This window comes from Pongo pygmaeus, chromosome 10 (assembly GCF_028885625.2).
Source record: "Pongo pygmaeus isolate AG05252 chromosome 10, NHGRI_mPonPyg2-v2.0_pri, whole genome shotgun sequence".
Classification (NCBI taxonomy): domain Eukaryota; kingdom Metazoa; phylum Chordata; class Mammalia; order Primates; family Hominidae; genus Pongo; species Pongo pygmaeus.
Genome location: NC_072383.2, coordinates 110,730,616 through 110,754,370, shown reverse-complemented (window position 1 = coordinate 110,754,370; position 23,755 = coordinate 110,730,616). Strand labels below are relative to the sequence as shown.

General features: G+C 45.1%; 1 protein-coding gene across 2 annotated transcripts in view; it reads left to right on the top strand.

Moving 5' to 3' along the window:
- Positions 1-528: 528 nt before the first annotated feature.
- NAA25 (N-alpha-acetyltransferase 25, NatB auxiliary subunit) overlaps positions 529-23,755 on the top strand; it is an 83,864-nt gene continuing 60,637 nt past the window's right edge. The window contains exons 1-4 of one of the 2 annotated variants that reach the window (XM_054442154.2): positions 529-1,245; positions 18,068-18,153; positions 20,328-20,466; positions 23,388-23,506. In XM_054442154.2, the coding sequence (XP_054298129.1) occupies positions 1,188-1,245; positions 18,068-18,153; positions 20,328-20,466; positions 23,388-23,506 (402 nt within the window). In that variant the 5' untranslated portion in view covers positions 529-1,187. Of the gene's footprint in view, positions 1,246-18,067; positions 18,154-20,327; positions 20,467-23,387; positions 23,507-23,755 lie in introns of those variants that run through there. The other variant, XM_054442155.2, reaches the window with a different exon arrangement.

Sequence of the window (23,755 nt, the reverse complement as noted above, 5' to 3'; positions counted from 1 at the left end):
TCTTGCCTCAGCCTCCCTAGTAGTTGGGACTACAGGCGCCCGCCACTGCGCCCAGCTAATTTTTTGTATTTTTAGTAGAGATGGGGTTTCACCGTGGTCTCGATCTCCTGACCTCGTGATCCAACCGCCTCGGCCTCCCAAAGTGCTGGGATTACAGGCATGAGCCACCGTGCCCGGCGAGTTAATCACTTATGTCTTTAGATTAATGCACATTTACACGTAGACATATAGCTTAGAAGGTATATAAGCTCTGGAAAGCTTTGTAATTTTAAGTTGGTCTGGTGATAATTTCCAGGCCTTCTCCCTGTAACTGGTTGTAGAAATAAAAACTCGCTTCCTCTCCAGTTCATCTGCATCTCCTTGCTGGACCAGTAGAAATAGCAGCCTGATGCTCATTTTGGTCCAGAAACAGGTGGTGGTGGGCTCTCGAACTTTTTTTTTTTTTTGAGATGGAGTCTGGCTCTGTCGCCCAGGCTGGAGTGCAGTGGTGCGATCTCGGCTCACTGCAAGCTCCGCCTCCCGGGTCTTGCCATTCTCCTGCCTCAGCCTCCCGAGTAGCTGGGACTACAGGCGCCCGCCAGTACGCCCGGCTAATTTTTTGTATTTTTAGTAGAGATGGGGTTTTGCCATGTTAGCCAGGATGGCCTCCATCTCCTGATCCTGTGATCCGCCCGCCTCGGCCTCCCAAAGTGCTGGGATTACAGGCTGAGCCACCGCGCCCGGCTCTCTCGAACTTTTTTGGCAGATTTTTGCTGTTGATCAGCCCCGCTTCCCCAACTTTCCCCTGGGTCTCTCTCCCCCAGGAGTTTCTGGTTCCTCTGCAATTAATCACGGCCAAGTCTAGCTGGTTCTTCAGGACAGAGAATAAATAGGATAAACAGGAGCAGCCGAACCCTAACTGTGAGAGTTTTCTCCCCTCCTCTCCTAACTTCCCAGTCAGTGACTCGGAAGATTTTAACAGCAAGAGCTGCCTCCTCTTGCCAGCTTGATTCCACCTGCTAAGTGAAGGAACAGCGTTTAAAGAGGTGGCAATCGGCAAGGGCGGATGCTTCCCTTTCCGCGCAGGCGCGTTCAGTCGCAGCACCGCGACTATCGTGATAGACAAGCGAGATCGACGCTGGCCCTTTAATAGCCCTTTCCTGGGGTCCTGCCCCGCGCGTGCGCACTGTGGTTCTGCGCTTGTCATCATGGCGACGCGGGGCCATGTGCAGGACCCTAACGACAGGCGCCTCCGGCCCATTTACGGTGAGTGTCTTCGACCAGCCCGCTCACCAGCCCGACGCACCGAGGGCTGCCGAGGCTAGGGCGAAAGCCCAGGAGGGGTGCTGAGGGCCGGCGCGCCGGCCGGGCAGGCGCAGGGGGCGGGCCGCCCAGGCCACTAGGCCGCAGCCGCGGGCCTCGCGTAGGCGCCGGCCCAACCTTCCTCAGCCCTGGGGTGGTAGCGGCGCGGTCTGGGCAGCAGCTGGTCGGCAGAGCTGGCCTGCCTGGCAGGCCCCGTGGGACGCGGGTTCTGCAGACACCTGCGCTACCCGCAGGCTGCATCGTTACCGCCGCTCCTAGGGAGACCGGAGATCTCCCCGAAGGTGGAAGCCGGTTCCGGCACGAGGGTGGGACGCCCTGCCTGAGGGAAGATGCCCTGCCTGAGGGAAGATTCCCTACCAGAGATTTTTTTTTTATTTACGGGAATTGGGCCTAGAGGGTTGTCTGACTAGGTGGGCTTCGGTGCATAGGAGAAACTGAGGTCCGGAGTGGGGAAGGGGCTGACGCAAGGTCATCCAGATCGAGTCAGGAGCAGGCCCGAGATTCCAGGTTCCCAATCCAGAGCTGTTGGGTGGAGAGGCAGCTGCTCTGGTCACACGTGGGAGGCGGGGGGAGGGGGTCTTGGGCCCAAAATAGCGGTGAAGAGATTGTGATAGCTGGTGTCAGAGGGGCATGCAGAGCTACTGAAGTGCTTCTCCTTTCTGCAGCTTCTCTGTGGTTTTCTCTGCAGCTTTCCTTCCCTGTGCTAAGCAGATCCCTCTCCACATCTCTTAACTCAACCCGCAGACTTGAAGACCTGGATGTCATCTCATCCATTTACCCTGGTAGTGAAAAATCACAGATTTGAGTTTGGGAGAAAACCTTTTCCAATAACCTAGATGTGTAGTTGGATTGGTCCTTTTTGCATTTCCTTTCCTCGTAGATGGTTTTATGGTCTTGGTCTATCTCACTTAATGGTGAGGAAGCTTCAAGGTCAGTGGTTTTTACAAAAGTAGACATCGTATTTATAGACCTCGTGTGAATGTTACTAAATTGGAGTCTTCTCTCCATGGCGGGAATCGTTTTGGGAGGTGGGGGGCGGTGGTTAACTTTGTTTCTGGCCACAGTTAGTCCGGCTTTTATTTCATAATTTGTGTGATTTTTTTACTCTCACATCTCATTTGATTTTACCAACAATCCTATAGCTAAGGTTTATAGATGACTCATTATGACAGTCACTGGCCCTGGCCTTTTATATGGGTTATCTAATATAATCTTCACCCATTCTCAAGAGGTGGGTACTGTTTTTTCCTGCCCCTGAACCCTTTAACACCTACAACAAAAAAACAGAGGAGGAAACTGAAGCGTTATTGATGTTGTGTAATTTGTCTAGGGCCACTCAGCTAGTGTTTCTTGGAGCTAGAATTTGAACCCCTGTGGACTGTTTCAGGCTCACCTCTTTTTCTTTTGAGATGAGTCTCACTCTGTCGTCCAGGTTGGAGTACAGTGGCACAATCTCAGTTCACTGCACCCTCTGCCTCCCAGGTTCAAGCGATTCTCCTGCCTCACCTCCTGAGTAGCTGAGATTACAGTTGCACACCACTAGGCCCAGCGAACTTTCATGTTTTTAGTAGAGACAGGAGTTTACCATGTTGGCCAGGCTGGACTCAAACTCTTGACCTACTCAGCCTCCCAAAGTGCTGGGATTATAGGTGTGAGCCACCATCCCTGGCTCCAGGCTCACCTTTTTTTTTTTTTTTTTGGAGACAGTCTTGTTCTGTCATCCAGGCTAGAGTGCAGTTGCACAATCACAGTGCACTGCACCCAGCCTCCGCCTCCTGGGTTCAAGTGATTCTCCTGCCTCAGCCTCCTGAGTAGCTGGGATTACAGGTGCCCACCACCATGTCGGCTAATTTTTGTATATATTGTAGAGAATGGGTTTCATCATGTCTAGGTCTAGTCTAAAACTCCTGAGCTCAAGCAATCCTCCTGCCTCAGCCTCCCAGAGTGCTGGGATTACAGGTGTGAGCCACTGCACCTGGCCCAGGCTCACCTTTTTTTTTTTGAGACAGAGTCTTGCTCTGTCGCCCAGGCTGGAGTGCAATGGCATGATCTCAGCTCACTGCAAGTTTCACCTCCCGGGTTCACGCCATTCTCCTGCCTCAGCCTCCCAAGTAGCTGGGACTACAGGTGCCTGCCACCACACCCGGCTAATTTTTTGTATTTTTTGGTAGAGATGGGGTTTCACCGTGTTAGCCAGGATGGTCTTGATCTCCTGACCTCGTGATCCACCCACCTTGGCCTCCCAAAGTGCAGGGATTACAGGCGTGAGCCACCACGCCCAGCCTTAAGCTCACCTTCTTGACCACTGTGCTAGAAACTACCTCACTTTGAGCTGAAGACACTGATTTGCCTGAGGTCACACAGATGGTAAGTGGCAGAGAAAGGACTCTGATTTCCTGTTTCCCCAGGGCTGCATATTCTCATGCCCTTGCCCTCCTGTGTATATTTTCAGAGGGCAGAGATATATATACAAGGTGGATGATGGAAGATGGGAACTGAATCCAGGGTTCATAGTTTGTGACTCATTACAGCTTTGTGCAGCAGCTGCCTGCAGACTTTTTTTTTTTTTAAACTAAAAAGACTCAATACTTTCAAGAATAATTTGATTTTTAAAATTGTTCTTGAGGACCAAAGAGAATTTCTTTGGTCCCATAGTTATTTAGAATTAATAGTGTTTTGACTGTCCAGTGGGAAACACCATGTCCATTTCACATCACTAAACATCAGGATATATTAACAAGTTATATTCTCAAAACTGAATTCAGAATTATGTAGCTTTTGTTACATGTACATGGGAAGAGGATTAGAAGAGGCTTTCTTCAGGAATTCTAAGGCAATTAGTATAAACTGGCAGGACTAGGAAAAGAACGGTACAGACTGTCCGTGAATTCAGCACTTAAGCACATTAGAGTTTTGAACTCCACACTTTTGTTGTTTAAATACATTAGTACCCCCAAACAACTATGGTTCCTTGAATTCAGACATTCTGACAAATGAACAAACTCATCTATGGTGGTACTTGCTCACCAGCCAAAAATTCAACAACTATCAGCATTAATTAGTGTTTACTGGTGGGCTAACTGCCCTATTAGGTAGGTAAGATTATTGTGATCAAACTGAAGCCTAGAGATTAACTCAAGGTTGTAGCTACCAAGTTGTAGAGCTGGGATTCAAACATAGGCATTCTCACTGAGAGCTCAGCTCTTCACCAAGTTCAGATTCAGTAGCATCACTGTCTTTGTACAACAGTATTTGTACTGCCAAGGTTTCAGGATTTATTTTACAATTGTGTTGGAAACCTTGCTTGGGGCCTCAGCTCTTGCTGGAATTCATTGAGGGTATACGTGGACAGGGCTATGAGGTGATAAATTGTGGGTTGAAATTTTACTGGTGGTGTCTAGGGTTGGAATAGCTTTTCTGTGTGCATAGATTTGAAACATCTTCCCAGTGCATCTCACATTACTAATAAGTTTGAGTATTGCATTTTTCGTTTTTGAAAACCTCCACCCATGACCTTACTGGAACCCATACTTGATTATTTGGTCTCCTTTTGCTAAAATTATTTCTTTTGCTATGTAGTTCCCAGCAGATTTTGTACTCTTGTGTGACTTGGTAAGCCCCAGTGCCTTCTTTCATTTTTTTTTTTGAGACAGGATCTGGCTCTGTCACCCAGGCTGGAGTGTCTTGGCTCACTGTAACCTCCACTTCCCAGGCTCAAGTTATCCATCCACCTCAGCCTCCTGAGTACTGGGACTGCAGGCGGGCACCACCACGCCCGGCTAATTTTTGTATTTTTTGTAGAGACAGGATTTCACCGTGTTCAGGCTGGTCTCGAACTCCTGAGCTCAAGCAGTCTGCCTGCCTTGGCCTTCCAAAGTGCTGGGGTTACAGGCGTGAGCCACCGCGCTCTGCCCATTATTATTATTATTATTATTTTTAGAAGGAGTCTTGCTCTGTCACCCAGGCTGGAATGCAGTGGCGTGATCTTGGCTCACTGCAACCTCTGCCTCCTGGGTTCAAGCAGTTCTCTGCCTCAGCCCCCTGAGTAGCTGGGTTACAGGCACCCACCACCATGCCCGGCTAATTTTTTTTTGTTGTTGCTTTTTGTTTTTTTTGAGTTGGAGTCTCACTCTGTCCCCCAGGCTGGAATGCGGTGGCGTGATCTCTGCTCACTGCAAGCTCCACCTTCCGGGTTCACGCCATTCTCCTGTGTCAGCCTCCCAAGTAGCTGGGAATACAGGCGCCCGCCACCACGCCCGGTTAATTTTTTGTATTTTTAGTAGAGACGGGGTTTCACCACATTGGCCAGGCTGGTCTTGAACTCCTGACCATGTGGTCCACTCGCCTCAGCCTCCCAAAGTGCTGGGATTACAGGCGTGAGCCACTGCGCCTGGCCCCATTATTCTTAATTTTAAAATGTTTTCGGTGGTTATGGATTAGGGGAGGGAAGGGGTGGAGGGAGATAATAAATATTTGACTCTGTTTTGTTATGCAGCCTCCTCTACCCCATACTTTTATTTATTTATTTTCCTGTCTTTTTTTTTCTTTTTTGTTTTTAATTTCACCCTCATATTTTTAAATAATTGGAAGTGGAATTGATGGTCAGGTATGGCACTTAATAAATTTGTATAGAATATGGGAATTGCTAGGTCAGCAAATTGCATAATAGAAATAGAGAAAGTTCAAAGTAGAAAAAATGTTTGGATAGTCTTTAGAATATACACACATACACACGCATGAGATCCCTTGTTTTAATATGTTGTACTGACCTGCAGTCTTGGATTAGCCTGGATCAGGTGTAAGATATTTTCCAGTGTGTCTCCCGGGTGACAGTCACTTCTTTGCTGAGTTAGGACATTTCTCTTGGGTGCCTGGCTCAGGTAATTATTCTACTATAGTTCATAGTTTAGGAGTTCCTGACCCCGGGATGGTGTATGATACTGGTCTGTGGCCTGTTAGGAAATGGGCCGCACAGCAGGAGGTGAGCAGCAGGGTGTTGTGGGGGAGAGCATTACTGCCTGAGCCCCGCCTCCTGTCAGACCAGCTCTTAGGAGTAGGAGCACAAACCCTGTTGTGAACTGTGCATGTGAGGAATCCAGGCTGGCGCTCCTTATGAGAATCTAACTAATGCCTGATATCTGAGGTGGAATAGTTCTATCCTGAAACCATCCCTCCCTGCCATCTGTGGAAAAATTGTCTTTCATGAAATCGGTCCCTGGTGCCAAAAAGGTTGGGGACCACTGCTCTAGTTCATAAATGAAAACTCGCAGGTCCTCAATCAAAAGTGGTATTTATTCTGACCTCCCCTTGCACAGTGTGGTAGCTTTGCGAGTCTGGTCCTATTTTGCCTCAGAAGTGACAGCGTGCCTTGGTGAGTGAAGACTATCTTGCCTTTCTGTAGAAAAGTCACTTGGCACAACCTATTTTTTTCCATTTTGAAAATATGACTATTTAAAAAACCCTGACTTACTAGAACTTCTCTCAATGAATCTAGAACTTCCATCGCCATTGGATGGCTGAGACCACCTCTGCCATACCAAAACCTTGCTCATAACCAAAACAGTCCCTGTTGGTCTTTTGCCCTGGACCTGTGACATTCTGGACAATTTTTATGTTCAGTTTTGGCCGAGTGTTAACAAGCATACAAGGCTGGGCACAGTGGTTTGGCTGGGCGAGGTGGCTCATGCTTGTAATCCCAGCACTTTGGGAGGCCGAGGTGGGTGGGTTGCCTGAGGCCAGGAGTTCGAGACTAGCCTGGCCAAAATGGCAAAACCCCATCTCTACTAAAAATACAAAAATTAGCCAGGTGTGGTGGCAGGCGCCTGTAACCCCAGCTACTTAGGAGGCTGAGGCAGGAGAATCACTTGAACCCAGGAGGCGGAGGCTGCAGTGAGCTGAGATTGTGCTACTGTATTCCAGCCTGGAGGACAGAGCGAGACTTCATCTCAAAAAAATAAAAAATAGCGCTGAGTGCTGTGGCTCACGCCTGTAATCCTAACACTTTGGGAAGCCGAGGCCGGTGGATCATGAGGTCAAGAGTTTGAGACCAGTCTCGCCGACATAGTGAAACTCCGTCTCTACTAAAAATATACAAAAAGTTAGCCGGGTGTGGTAGTGTGCATCTGTAATCCCAGCTACTCGGAAGGCTGAAGCAAGAGAATCGCGTGAACCCAGGAGGTGGAGGTTGCAGTGAGCCGAGATTGCGCTATTGCCCTTTAGCCTGGGCTCTAGTGCGAGACTCCATTGATGGGGGTGGGGGGGCAGCTAGTGTGGTGGTGCATGCTTGAACCCAGGAACTCCAAGCTGCAGTGAGCTGAGATTGTGCCACTGCACTCCAGCCTGGGCAACAGAGCAAGGTGCTATGTCAAAACAAATAAAAAACTCTTCTGCTGTCTTAGTTGAATAATTCAAACAAACAAAAAAACCCTGACCTAGACTTTTAAACTGAAAATGAAGGTTTTAATGCACAAAAATATTCTTAGATGAATACATAGATTAGAGGGTAGTTGTTGAAACATAGGGCAAGATGAAGAGATTAGTACATTTCTTTTTTTTTCTGTTTTTGGAGACAAGGTCTTGCTGTGTTGTCCAGGCTGCAGTGCAGTGATGTGAACATGGCTCACTGCAGCTTCGACCTCCTGAGCTCAAGCGATCCTCCCGCCTCAGCCTCTGGAGTAGCTGGCACTGCAGGCACATGCCACCATGCCTGGCTAGTTTTTTAAATTTTTATTTATTTATTTTTTTTGAGATGGAGTTTCACTCTTGTCGCCTAGGCTGGAGTGCAATGGTGCGACCTCAGCTCGCTGCAACCTCCACCTCCTGGGTGGATCACTTGAGTCCAGGAGTTTCAGACCAGCCTGGCTAACATGGTGAAACCACGTCTCTACTAAAAATACAAAAAAATTAGCTGGGCATGGTGATGCACACCTGTAATCCTAGCTACTCGGGAGGCTGAGGCAGGAGAATAGCTAGAACCCAGGAGGTAGAGGATGCAGTGAGCTGGGATTGCACCACTGCACTGCAGCCTGGGTGACAAAGCTAGACTCTGTCTCAAAAAAAAAAAAAAAAAAGTTGAAAAGATTTGGAAAAAATTTAATTTAATAGCTGGTAGCCATCACTAATCATTGGTTCTTTGAACTTCCTGTTCTGATCACTTTGTATTATCTTTTTTTTTTTTTTTTTTTGAGATGCAGTCTCACTCTGTCACCTGGGCTGGAGTGCAATGGCGTGATCTCCACTCGCTGCAACCTCCGCCTCCTGGGTTCAAGTGATTCTCCTGCCTTAGCCTCCCAAGTAGCTGGGATTACAAGCACCTGCCACCACACCTGGCTAATTTTTGTATTGTTAGTAGATATGGGATTTCACCATGTTGGTCAGGCTGGTCTTGAACTCCTGACCTCAAGCAATCCACCTTCCTCGGCCTCCCAAACTGCTGGGATTACAGGCATGAGCCACCACACCCGGCCCGTATTATCTTATATGTATATCTTTCATTTTTCTAGCAGACTGCCCTTTTTTTTTTCCCATACAGTTTGTTCATTTATGCATTCCTTCATTCAACATTTATTGAGGGCCTGATATGTGTTAGGCACAATATAGATGCAGGGAATGAGTACTAAACAGCACAGACATAGTTTCTGCTTCCAAGGAGCTTATCTCCTTGAAATGACAGTACACATCACCATTACAGTTATGTTAAGGGATTTGAAGGAATAGGACAGTTTGCCATGAGAGCATATAATAGGGGCATTTGGACTGTTGGGGGGTCAGGTCAAGAAAAGGTTTCCTGTGGAAATGATGTTTTACTTTGGACATGAAAAGAGAACCAGGGTTAGGCAAAGAGATGGGGAGAGGGTGGTGAAGACCCTGAGAAAAGGAGCTTGGTCCACTTGAGGATGTAAGCAAAGGCTTGTGCAGTTGGAATGAAGAGATGAGTGAGGAAGTAAGATGAGGCTGGGGTGGGCAGCGACTCAGCTTTGTAATCCATTTTAAGGATATTGAAATTTGTTTTAAAGACAGTGGAATCAGGCTGGACGCGGTGGCTCATGCCTGTAATCCCAGCACTTTGGGAGGCCGAGGCAGGTGGATCACGAGGTCAGGAGATCGAGACTATCCTGGTAACACGGTGAAACCCTGTCTCCACTAAAAATACAAAAAATTATCTGGGCGTGGTGGCGGGCGCCTGTAGTCCCAGCTGCTCCGGAGGCTGAGGTAGGAGAATGGCCTGAGCCCGGGAGGCGGAGCATGCAGCGAGCCGAGATCGAGCCACTGCACTCCAGCCTGGGTGACAGAGCAAGACTCCGTCTCACAAAAAAAAAAAAAAAAAAAAAAAAGACAGTGGAATCAATACCTGTGAAAAGAAAGAAGACAGTGGATGACATTAAAAGGATTTAACCAGAGGAGTAGAGTGATAAGGTGTGCATGTAAAAAAGATAGCTCTGAATACTGTGTGGGAAATAAACCTTTAAACTAAAAGGGAAGCAAGGCCAGGTGCGGTGGCTCACACCTGTAATCCCAGCACTTTGGGAGGCTGAAGCAGGAGGATCACGAGGTCAGGAGATTGAGACCATCCTGGCCAACATGGTGAAACCCCGTCTCTACTAAAATACAAAAAAATTAGCTGGGCATGGTGGCGCATGCCTGTAGTCTCAGCTACTCAGGAGGCTGAGGCAGGAGAATCACTTCAACCTGGGAGGCAGAGGTTGCAGTGAGCCGAGATCGTGCCACTGCACTCCAGCCTGGTGACAGAGCAAGACTCTGTCATAAATAAATAAATAAATAGGAGGCAAATGTAGGGTGGGTCGGTCAGTTAGGAGGCATTATTGATTTTTAGGTTCATCCTTGTCCCTTGCAATCTTGCACATGGTAGGTATTTAATAAAGGCTTGCTGACTGAAGGAATGTGTCTTCTGTAATTTGTATTCATGGTAAAAGCAAGGCTCCTATTCTCCAACTTTTAGAAATTTTAAGTAAAGGATATTGTGTTTAAAGATGGATCTCTCTTCTGTTTAGTGTTTTTCTAAGTTGGGGCAATATCTTTAATAGTCTCTGAAATTCTTGTAGGAAGTGGAAACTGAGCATACTATTTCAGCTGCTAAGGAGACCATTCATGGCAGCTGCAAGAACATGCAGATTAAAAACTTTCCTTTTTATTTGCAAAATTGATACTTTTCCTACTGTCAGTATCCATCCCTCAGTAAGATTGGATGAACAAATCCCAGGACCTCTTCTCCACGGCATGTGGACAGCAGGCCTGCATGTGTCCAGGCCTGCTGCTGCCTGCATCTCCAAGGACTAGTAGCTTCTTTGGGAAGTGTTACCTCAGGAGTGCAGCTTGTGCGTTCATTCAACAAATTTTGATAGTGTCTTGCCAATGATTTATCCCAGTTCTTCCCAAATTTCTATCGTTCATTTACCTAATCTCATTATTTTAGCTGCATTATAGTATTATCTGTGCTATCACTTACTATTTTTCTCCAAGGTGACTTTTTAAATTAAATTTATTTTATAATTATATTATTGCTATGTGTGGAAAACTTGTATCACTTGCTCTAGGAAAATAAAACTATAAAAGTAAAGTACAATGAAAACTAAACAATGTTATTAACCAGATTCTGATACTTGTGAAACTTCAGGACCTATTCCTTCCTTCTGGAAAAAAAAAAAAGGCCGAGTGCGACAGCTCATGCCTATAATCCCAGCACTTTGGGAGGCCGAGGCGGACGGATCACGAGGTCAAGAGATTGAGACCATCCTGGCCAACATGGTGAAACCTCGTCTCTACCAAAAATACAAAAAAAATTAGCTGGGTGTGGTGGTGCGTGCCTGTAAGTCCCAGCTACTCAGGAGGCTGAGGCAGGAGAATTGCTTGAATCCAGGAGGTGGAGGTTGCAGTGAGTCGAGATCATGCCACTGCACTCCAGCCTGGTGACAGAGTGAGACTCTGTCTGCAAAAAAAAGAAAGATACTAGCAATTTTTAGAGAAATAGTAGGCTAGCACCAAACTGACACTTTCTCCTTAATGTAAAGGAAGTATTAGAAAAGAGATTAGGGCCAGGCGTGGTGGCTCACGCCTGTAATCTCAGCACAATCCCAGTTGAACCTGGGAGGCGGAGGTTGCAGTGAGCTGAGATCGCCCAACTGCACTCTAGCCTGGGCAACAGAGCGAGTCTCAAAAAAAAAAGAGATTGACTTTTTCACTGTGAGTATTATCTAGGGCTGTCTGCAAGGACTAAAAACATTTCATTTGGAATGGCACTCACCCATGCTTTGGAAAATACTGCTTTAACCAGTACATCTTATTGTTTCCGTTGCCTGATCTGTGGATGGCTGATTTTGGCTGACTCCTGTTATTAAGGGAACAGCACCATTCCTCATGGCCAAACTACAGTTCCCCTTGAGTAGCTTTTTAAAAAGACTTACTAAGAAGGCAGACTTAGGATATCGTTTTTATTGGCTTGTTTTCTCCAAGGACTACTTAACTTATATTACAGATTTAGTAACGTAAAATGAAAATAAACTTCCCCAAGAGACTTAGCAGCTAATTAATCACACTCTCCTAGGTCCAGGAGCCTGATACCTGGCTGAATGTGATAAAGTGTTTTAAACTCTTTCAGGTGAAGAAACAATCTCTTTGATACCAGCGCAAGTAAAGACAGTTACTGTAAATCCTTGTGGGAGCCAAGGCAAGAGTGTAGTGCCCCAGGACCTGATGGAAATGAGAAAGTTGTCAGGACCTGAAGCTTCTTTCCCAGTTGCTCATCTCTGCTTTTCTCTGTGTCTATTCATTTCTCTGCTTGTTTTTTTTTTTTTTTTTTTTTGAGATAGAGTCTTGCTGTGTCACCAGGCTAGAGTGCAGTGGCACAATCTCAGCTCACTGCAACCTCCGCCTCCCGGGTTCAAGTGATTCTTAGGCCTCAGCCTCCCAAGTAGCTGGGATTACAGGCGTGCGCCACCACGCCCAGCTAATTTTTGTACTTTTTTTGGTAGAGACGGGGTTTCACCATGTTGGCCAGGCTGGTCTCGAACTCCTGACTTCAAGGGATCTGTTCGCCTCTGCCTCCCAAAGTGCTGGAATTACAGGCGTGAGCCGCCGGGCCTGCTTGGTTCTTCAGACTGTTTTTTCCTGCTTACTCATCAGCTTACCCAGAACCCAACATGTTGACTTTTGTAGCCACACCAAGCTGTGGCTGGAGAGGGGAGGGTTCATTAGCCTCACCCAGTAAGCTTAATTTCTCTAGATTTTCCAATAAAGGTAATTGACATTTTTCATTTTTATATAAATGCTATGTGAATAAAGAGTCAAGAGACAACTCTTTTTTTTTTTTTTTTTTTTTTTGAGATGGAGTCTCGCTCTGTCTCCCAGGCTGGAGTGCAGTGGCGCAATCTCGGCTCACTGCAAGCTCCACCTCCCGGGTTCACGCCATTCTCCTACCTCAGCCTCCCAAGTAGCTGGGACTACAGGTGCCCGTCACCATGCCCGGCTAATTTTTTGTATTTTTAGTAGAGATGGGGTTTCACCGTGTTAGCCAGGATGGTCTCGATATTCTGACCTCGTGATCCACCTGCCTCAGCTTCCCAAAGTGCTGGGATTACAGCCATGAGCCACCATGCCTGGCTGAGACAACTCTTTTTCTTTGCTGCACATCAATCAACTTGCATCCCCGAAAGTACCTTCAAAATAGAAATTCTAGGAGCTGCCACTGGTAAACTCAGACTTAAAATTTTTAAGATTTTCCAGCTGAGGTTCCTTGTAACTTACTGACTCTGGCTTTCAGTGTTATAGTTAGAGAGTACCAGGAAGAAACCTGATTTACCCAGCTTGGATCAAATGTCCAACCTGGGGTGGGCTGCAGTTACATGGTCTAGACATGGTCATCTAGTCCTACCCCTTCAGCAGGGGCACTGGAAACCATTTCCAGACAAGAGGGCATGGGCAAGTTAGGTACATTATATCAGAACCTCGTCAACTACAGAGGGGAAGGAAAAAATACCCTTATAGTCCTAACCTCTGGTCTGATCCATTTATGGGCAGACCTTCAGAGATGGGTCTCATCAAAGATGTTTATCCTTTGAGAAGGCTTCAAGATAGGTTCTATGAACCTGGAACCTTGAAGGACCATTGAGTCAGCAGTGACTTAGAACTGACTCAGAATGAGATCAGCATCAAGTTATGAGGAAGAGAGGGTGTCGTTTATTGAGCTGGTTTATCTTTGTCAGATAGTTTATAAGGACAAATGATGGCCTGTCAGCTCAGCTAAGGATTTAAGAAAACTGGTATTAGATGTTTAGGTATTTAGGCCAAGATTATGTGCTTTTAGATTTCTGTGATTCTCCAATGCCTCTCCAGAATATTAGGTCTTTGGCCTTCCTCTCTAAATTGTGATTCCCTACAGAGTAAGGCTTCTTATCTTTTTACCTAGCATTATTGGTGCTCATCAATATTAAGTGCATTAAGTGCATTGAACTCATGCATTCATGAGACTAAGTTTTAGTTAAGTGTTCATTGCAGAAAAATTTAGTATAGTAAAATGACAGTTTATTTCTGTTCTGTGGGACACTCCGAGCCACCAGGGTCATAGATTATTTTAAGTTGTCTGTGCCTTTGCTGATATGGAACCTTGATGAGCAAAGAGGAACCTGGTAGTGGTAGAGGATTGTGAACTGGCCTGTGTTCAGTCATCTTTGTATATTTAGAATTGACAGCTACTGTACTGTTTCCCATTTATAACACTTCTCATTTTTCTTCTCTGGAAATGAATCTTTTCTTTTGTTAGACTTTTAAAAAGAATTAATAGACTGTTTTTAGAGCATAAAACTGCTTTATGGTTTACAGAAAAATGAGTAGAAAGTACAGAGTTCCCAAATACTCCCTCTCCCCATCCCCATGGTTTCCCTTATTATTAACAACTTGGATTCATATACATTTGTTACCATTGCTGAGCCAACATGATACATGATTGTTAATTAAAATCTGTAAATAGTTTAGGCTTCATTCTTTGTGTTGTGTATTCTGTGGGTTTGACAAATGTATGAAGACATATATCCACCATTACAGTATTATACAGAATGTTTCAGTGCCCTAAAAATCCCCTGTGCTCCACCTATCCATCCCAACCTCCATCCTCTGTCAACCACTGATGATTTTACTATCTGTATAGTTTTTCACCTTTTCCAGAATGCCATGTAGGAGTTATACAGTATATAGCCTTTTCAGATTGGGTTTTTTTCCCTTAGGACTATGAATATAAGGATTCCTCCATGTCTTTTTTTTTTCTTTCTCTCTGTCTTTTGTGCTTGATAGCTCATTTCTTGTTTTTTGTTTTTTGTTTTTTGTTTTTTGTTTTTGAGACAAGGTCTTGCTCTGCCACCCAGGCTGGAGTGCAGTAGTGCAATCATAGCTCACTGCAGCCTCTACCTCCCGAGCTCAAGCAAACCTCCCGAATAGCTGGGACTATAGGCATGCGCCACCATACCTGACAAATTTTTTAATTTTTTTTTTTTTTTTTTTTTAGACGGAGTCTCACTCTGTCACCCAGGCTGGGGTGCAGTGGCGCGATCTCAGCTCGCTGCAAGCTCCACCTCCCGGGTTCACGCCATTCTCCTGCCTCAACCTCATGAGTAGCTGGGACTACAGGCGCCCGCCACCACGCCCAGCTAATTTTTTGTATTTTTTGTATTTTTTTTTTTTTTTTTTTTTGAGACGGAGTCTTGCTCTGTTGCCCAGGCTGGAGTGCAGTGGTGCACTCTCGGCTCACTGCAAGCTCCGCCTCCTGGTTCAAGCCATTCTCCTGCCTCAGCCTCCTGAGTAGCTGGGACTACAGGCGCCCGCCACCACGCCCGGCTAATTTTTTGTATTTTTAGTAGAGACGGGGTTTCACCGTGTTAGCCAGGATGGTCTCGATCTCCTGACCTCGTGATCCACCCGCCTCGGCCTCCCAAAGTGCTGGGATTATAGGCGTGAGCCACCGCGCCCGGCCAATTTTTTTTTTTTTTTTTTTTAGCTAAATAATTCCAAACTTTATTTAAAGCTCTCCAGACATAAGCAGGAATTTTTTTTTTTTTTTTTTATGAAGTATTTATTGATCATTCTTGGGTGTTTCTCGGAGAGGGGGATATGGCAGGGTCATAGGATAATAGTGGAGAGAAGGTCAGGAGATAAACACATGAACAAAGGTCTCTGATTTTCCTAGGCAGAGGACCCTGCGGCCTTCTGCAGTGTTTGTGCCCCTGGGTACTTGAGATTAGGGAGTGGTGATGACTCTTAAAGAGCATGCTGCCTTCAAGCATCTGTTTAACAAAGCACATCTTGCACCACCCTTAATCCATTTAACACTGAGTTGACACAGCACATGTTTCAGAGAGCATGGGGCTGGGGGAAAGGCCATAGATCAACAGCATCCCAAGGCAGAAGAATTTCTCTTAGTCAGAACAAAATGGAGTCCCCTATGCCCACCTCTTTCTACACAGACACAGCAACAATCTGATCTCTCCTTTCTTTCCCCACACCTCCCCCCCTTCTTTTCAACAAAACCGCCATCGTCCTCATGGCCCGCTCCCGATGGTCGCTGTCTCTTCGGAGCTGTTGAGTACACCTCCCAGACAGGGCGCCCGGCCAATTTTTTGTATTTTTAGTAGAGATGGGGTTTCACCGTGTTAGCCAGGATGATCTTGATCTCCTGACCTTGTGATCCGCCCGCCTCGGCCTCCCAAAGTGCTGGGATTACAGGTGTGAACCACCGCGCCTGGCCAAATTTTTAAGTTTTTTCTAGAGATGGGGTCTTGCTGTGTTGCCTGGGCTGGTCTTGTATTTCTGGCCTCAAGTGATCCTCCCGCTTCAGCCTTCCTAAGTGCTGGGATTGCAGGCGTGAGCCACCACACTCAGCCTAACACAATTTTATGGTGGGTCTCCATATTCCTTAAAATTTGAAATGTATCAGCTGGGCATGGTGGCACACTCCTTTCACACATGTACTCCCTTCACTTTGGGAGGCTGAGGCGGGCAGATCACTTGAGGTCAGGAGTTCGAGACTAGCCTGGCCAACATAGTGAAACCTCGTCTCTACTAAAAATACCAAATTTAGCTGGGCATGATGGCGCACACCTGTAATCCCAGCTACTCGGGAGGCTGAGGCAGGAGAATTGCTTGAACTCAGGAGGCAGAGGTTGCAGTGAGTCAAGATCATGCCATTGCACTCCAGCTTGGGTGACTGAGCAAGACCCTGTCTCAAAAAAAAAAAAAAAAAGTACTATTTTCCCTACATCCTTGCCTACTCCTGCTGTTATTGAAATTCATTCCCTACCTCCCAATCTTATGGGTAAAACTTTCTCTTATTTTTTTCTTCAGCAAATTAGACTTAACTCTGTGGCAAAGTCAGTACTCATTAAATATATTTCATTGAAGGAACATAGTCCACTTGGTAGATTTGAGGCCTGAATACTAGAAAGGCTTCTTTTTTGGTTTTTATTTTAATTTTTAAAAGATTTTAAGGTTTTGGTGACTAAACTCATTAATTATCCATAGATAAAAATATTAATGTCATCTCATCTAAATATGTATAGTCTTGAATCTTCACTAAGGACTACATAGTGTGATTATATTACTTGTATATGAGAGATGACTATAGGGATGTAAGTTTGTATTCTTTTTTTTTTTTTTTTTTGAGACAAAGTCTCTCTCTGTCACCTAGGCTGGAGTGCAGTGGCGCCATCTCGGCTCACTGCAAGCTCCGCCTCCTGGGTTCATGCCATTCTCCTCTCTCAGCCTCCCGAGTAGCTAGGACTGCAGGAGCCCGCCACCACGCCTGGCTAATTTTTTGTATTTTTTAGTAGAGATGGGGTTTCACCATGTTAGCCAGGATGGTCTTGATCTCCTGACTTTGTGATCCACCCGCCTTAGCCTCCCAAAGTGCTGGGATAACTTTGTATTCTTGACCATCCTAGCCATTTATAGTTAAAATTAGATCCATAATGTTTTTATTTGTGAAAAAAATTTTTAAATTAAAAAAAAAGTTTTTTTTAATCAGGGTCTCACTCAGTTGCCCAGACTGGAGTGCAGTGGCACGACCGTGGCTCACACTGTAGCCTCAACTTCCCAGGCTCAAATGATAACCCTACCTCAACCTCCTGAGTAGCTGGGATTACAGGTGCATGGCAACATGCCTGGCTAATTTTTATATTTCTTCTAGAGACAGGGTCTCACTAAGTTGTCAGAGCTGGTCTCGAATTCCTGGGCTCAAGTGATTCACCCACCTTGGCCTCCCAAAGTACTGAGATTACAGGTGTGAGCCACTGCACTGTGCCCATGATGTTTTTATTATTTTGTTTTATTATTATTATTTTGTGTTATTACTTTTTTCTGAGACAGGGTCTCACTGTTTTGCCCAGGCTGGAGTGCAGTGGCATGATCTCAGGTCACTGCAACCTCTGCCTCCCAGGTTCAAGCGATTCTCGTGCCTCAGCCTCCCGAGTACCTGGGGCTACAGGTGTGCATCGCCACTGCCTGGCTAATTTTTTTAGTTTTAGTAGAGTTGGGGTTTATCCATGTTGCCCAGGCTGGTCTCGAACTCCTGGCCTCAAGTGATCCACCTGCCTCGGCCTCCCAGAGTGCTGGAATTACAGGTGTAAGCCACCACGCCCGGCCTCCATGATGTTTTATATAGCAAATTAAGATTTATTTTCCAAAACATCTCATGCCAGTTGGTGCATTTTTTATATTTGTTATTGAAGGAATATAATAACTGTCACATAATTTGTTTTTTTCATAGATTATCTTGACAATGGTAATAATAAAATGGCAATTCAGCAAGCAGATAAACTGTTGAAGAAACATAAGGATCTTCATTGTGCTAAGGTAACTTCATTTGCCCTTCAGTTACTTACCTGTGGTGGGTTATATTTGTAATTCCTTACCTTAAAGAGAAAGGAGGGCCGGGCATGGTGGCTTCCAGCCTGTAATCCCAGTACTTTGGGAGGCCGAGGCGGACGGATCACGAGGTCAGGAGTTCGAGACCAGCCTGACCAACATGGTGAAACCCCGTCTCTACTAAAAATACAAAAATTAGCCTGGTGTGGTGGCGTGCGCCTGTAATCCCACCTACTCAGTAGGCTGAGGCAGCAGAATCACTTGAACTCAGGAGGTAGAGGTTGCAGTGAGCGGAGATCGCGCCATTGCACTCTAGCCCAGGTGACAGAGTGAGACTCCATCTCAAAAAAAAAAAAAAGAGAGAAAGGATGTTAAATCTCTTTAGTGACTATTAGTGTCTTTTGTTTTTGAGATGGAGTTTTCACTCTTGTTGCCCAGGCTGGAGTGCAGTGGCTTGATCTCAGTTACCGCAACCTCTGCCTCCCAGATTCAAGCGATTCTCCTGCTTTAGCCTCCCGCGTAGTTGGGATTACAGGCGTGCGCCACCACGCCCAGCTAATTTTGTATATTTTTTAGTAGAGATGGGGTGTCCCCATGTTGGTCAGGCTGGTCTCAAACTCCCGACCTCAGGTGATCCTCCTGCCTCAGCCTCCCAGAGTGCTGGGGTTACAGGCATGAGCCACTGCGCCCAACTGACTATTTGTGTTTTTTCTCAGTACTTTATAGGTCAGTTATTTCCATAGTCACTTACATGCCACAAGTGGTATTTCTTTTTTCTTTCTTTTTTTTTTTTTTTGAGACGGAGTCTTGCTCTGTCGCCCAGGCTGGAGTGCAGTGGCACAATATCGGCTCACTGCAACCTCTGCTTCCCGGGTTCAAGCGATTCTCCTGCCTCAGCCTCCTGAGTAGCTGGGACTACTGGCGTGTCCTACCATGCCTGGCTGATTTTTTTGTATTTTTAGTAGAGACGGGGTTTCACTATGTTAGCCAGGATGGTCTCAATCTCCTGACCTCCTGATCCGCCTGCCTCGGCCTCCCAAATTGCTGGGATTATAGGCGTGAGCCACTGTGCCTGGCTGTGATATTTCAGTAAAAGCTAGCTGTTTATTTCTTTGCATATTACTTACCTAATTTATTTTATTTTCACAGAATCCTTTTAAGCAATATTGTGCACTTTTTTTTTTTTTGAGACAAAGTCTCTATCACCCAGGCTGGAGTGCAATAGCACAACCATGACTTACTACAGCCTTGGCCTTCTGGGCTCAAATGATCCTCTCATCTCAGCCTCCTGCATAGCTGGGACTACAGGGTGTACCATCATGCCTGGCTTTTTTTTTTTTGGAGATAGGGTCTCTCTCACCCTGTTGCCTAGGCTGGACTGCAGTGGCATGATCACAGCTCACTGCAGCTTTGACCTCCTGGGCTCAAGTGATCCTCCTACATCAGCCTCTCGAGTAGCTGGGACCACAGATGTGCACTACCACACCTGGCTAATATTTAAACTTTTTGTAAAAATGGGATCTCACCACGTTGCCTATCTCGGCTAGTCTTGAACTTGTGGGCTCAAGTAGTCCTCCCGCCTCAGCCTTCCAAATTGCTGGGGTTACATTTGTGAGCCATTGCACCTGGCCTATTTTTTTCCTTCAAATTTTTTCTAGAGATGAGGTCTCACTGTGTTGCCTAGGCCGGTCTCAAAGTTTTGGGCTCAAGTGATCCTCCTGCCTTAGTCTCCCAAAGTGTTATAGGCATGAGTGCACAGTCCTGTTGTTCACTTTTTTTTTTCGAGACAGGATCTCCTTCTGTCACCCACGCTGGAGTGCCGTGACGTGATCAACCTCCCAGGCTCAAGCAGTCCTCCCATCTCAACCTGTCAAGTAGCTGGGTGCACACCACCATACCCAGCTAATTTTTTATTATTTTTTGTAGAGATGGAGTCTCACCACGTTGCCCAGGCTGGTCTTGAACTCCTGGGCTCAAGTGATGTGCCCGTCTCGGCCTCCCAAAGTGCTGGGATTACAGATGTGAGCCACTGCACCCAGCCTGAAACTAGTATATGAGCAACCTAGGCATACCTTAATACTTGTTCTTTCAGATCGGCTTTCTTTGGTTCATATTTCCTTTTCTGTCCTTTTAAAAACTGATTTTTCTTTTGTTACTATCAGGTTTTAAAGGCAATTGGTTTACAGAGAACTGGAAAGCAAGAGGAAGCCTTTACTCTTGCACAGGAGGTGGCAGCCCTTGAACCCACAGATGACAACTCACTGCAGGCACTGACTATCCTTTACCGGGAGATGCACCGACGTATGTTTCTTTCTTCTCATTGTTTTTAAACTTGAGCTGAAAATTTTGGATATTTCTGACTGTCTGTTTGCCCTTGTCTGATTTATCACTCATGATTTGAATGGATGACAGTAGGTAGAATAACGCGTTAGCCAGGGTTTGCGAGAACTGTAGATAGAAAGGGTAGTTTACATGCATTAGGATCCTTGAATTGGAATGAGGATTAAAGTGACTTCATTTGTGATATTTTGATTTGCTGAATGGAGGCTTCACCCTTATTTTCACTTATTAATATGGAAAATTTCAAGCAGACAAATATATAATAGAATAATAAACCCCATTGTTCTCATCCACCTTCAGCAATTAACACATGGCCCATTTTATTTTGTTTATACCCTTTCCCCTGGCAGATTACTTCAGAGCATATCCTAAGTAGTCCATCGTTTCTTCTGAAATAAAAGTTTTTATTGTTAATTTCTTAAATATTTTATTGTGAAATCATACATATTTTTCATAGTACATATTATACAGTAATCTTTTTTATGTAATATATAAGTAAATTTGATGTGTAATAATGAAAACTCGTGAACCTACCACCTAATTTAAGAAATGGAGCGTTGCCAGGCATAGTGGCTAAAACCTGTAATCCCAGAACTTTGGATGGCCGAGGCTGGCAGATCATTTGAGGTCAGGAGTTAGAGACCAGCCCGGCCAACATAGGGAAACCTTGTCTCTACTAAAAATACAAAAATTAACTGGGTGTGGTGGTGTGCGCCTGTAATCCCAGCTACTTGGGAAGCTGAGGCAGGAGAATCGAAACTTCCACCTCCTGAGTTCATGCATCCTCTCCTGTCTCGGCTTCCCAGGTAGCTGGGATTACAGGCATGCACCACCATCCCCAACTAATTTTTGTATTTTTAGTAGAGACGGGTTTCACCATGTTGGCCGGGCTGGTCTCAAACTCCTTACCTCAAGTGATCCACTTGCCTTGGCCTCCCAAAGAGCTGGGATTACAGCCGTGAGCCAAGTGCGCCTGGCCTCCTCAATCAATCTTAATTCTCCTTTTACCTACCAAGAGTTACTCGCTATCCTGAATATTTTTTATTCTCTTGCTTCTCTTTAAATGTTTATTACATTTATTACTCTTAGTAATACATTATTAGTTTTGCTTAATTTTAAACTTTTGTTAGTGTATCTGTACTATATATATTCTATGACTTGCATTTTTCATCTAATAGCCAAGTGGCTATAGTTAATCCATTTTCACTACCACAAAATATTTCCCTGGGTAACTACATTGCAATATCTAGGAGTGGAATTTTCAAGTCATGGGGTAAGTGTATGTTTAGCTTAAAGCAAGATAATGTCAACTTCTTTCATAAATAGAATAGCAGTTTTTGAGTTCTGATTGCTTACATGCTTGTCAGCACTTGGTATTCTTTCTCTCTTCATTCATTCAAATAGCTCAGATTGTTAACATTTGGTATTTGTAACCTTAATCATTTTTGCCAATTTCTTTTGAGACAGGATTTTGCTGTATTGTCCAGGCTGGTTTTGAACTCCTAGGCTCAAGCAATCCGCCTCCCTCAGCCTCCCAAAGTGCTGGGATTATAGGCACGAGGCACTGTGCTCAGCTTCAATTTTGTTTTTAATTTTTACAAAAGATAAAACCTAAGAGTTGAGGTATTATATCTGAGTATTTACAGATTATGTTGATTTAGGGATATGGATTCTTCTCCAGTGTTTTAAAAAAAATCAGTTACTCCACAAATATTGGTGGCATGTTTCTCTATGACTGGTATTCTATCAGTCAAAGATAAAAAATGCACTTTTAGCCGGGCGCGGTGGCTCACGCCTGTAATCCCAGCACTTCGGGAGGCCGAGGTGGGCGGATCACCTGAGGTCGGGAGTTCGAGACTAGCCTGACCAACATGGAGAAACCCCATCTCTACTAAAAATGCAAAATTAGCCGGGTGTGGTGATGCATGCCTGTAATCCCAGTTACTTGAGAGGCTGAGGCAGGAGAATCACTCGAACCTAAGAGGCAGAGGTTGCAGTGAGCCGAGATCGCACCATTGCACTCCAGCCTGGGTAACAAGAGCAAAACTCTGTCTCAAAAAAAAAAAAGCACTTTCTGCTGTCATATCACTCATTGTCTATAAGGGGAAATAGATCACTAGACAGTATACTACATTATGTGTTAATAAATGCTACAGTACAGCCTGGGCAACATGGCAAAACACTGTCTCTATAAAAAATAAGCCAGTTGTGGTGATATGTGCCTGCAGAACAGCTACTTGGGAGGCCGAGGTCGGAGAATTACCTGAGCTTGAAAGGTCGAGGCTGCAGTGAGCCGTGATTGTGCCATTGCACTCCAGCCTGGGCGACAGAGTGAGAACCTATCTCCAAAAAAAAAAAAAAAAAAACTACAATGTACTTACTTATGTAAGATTCCAAGATGGCAGAGGGAGGCAGTGGTCAAATTGCAGTGGAGAAGCAGAGATGATGTTCAGAGAAAGTCTTACAGTTCAGCTTACATTTGAATTGGGTCTTGGCTGATGTTCACTAAGATAAAAGAGAGGAAAGGAGAATTCAGGCAGAGGGAAGAGTGTAGAGGCATAGAGGTATGTATGATACATCCCAGAGAATCTGGTGGAACTACAAATAGTTTGTGGCTACATGATAAAGTGCTGAGGGAAAGAGGAGACAGAGGCCAGATCCTATAAGGTCTTATATGTTGTAAATGCTGTGAGAAGGCTTGACCTATTCCATGCTTCATTTAAACACCACCTAACCAAGAGGTGAATGATGAGTGGATGAGGCAAAGCAGATACTTCTTCTATAATGATAGGAGACATCTATTTCTGCCAAATAGGAAGAACATTAAATGCCATTAGAATGTTCTTGAAGTATAACTTAAATCTTATTTCTCTTTATCTTAGCGGAGTTAGTTACAAAACTTTATGAGGCAGCTGTGAAGAAAGTTCCCAATAGTGAGGAGTATCACTCTCACCTCTTCATGGCCTATGCCAGAGTGGGTGAATACAAGAAAATGCAACAGGTAATTTGATCCCCAAACCTACTGGGCTATGGGATTTACTATTAGAAGTAAAAGTCTCTTTCTTGTGATTTAACTGCACTGGGTATGTGTGTGTAGAATTGAATTTATGGATTTTTCTGTGTGGAGGTCAGTCAGTTGTTTTCCTTATGTGTTTAAAGTTGAACTATTATTCAAGATCTTTAAATGTTTTATTTGGGAATAAGTTGATTGTTCTTTTGTGGCCTGATGTTATGTTTTGTTTGGTTTTGG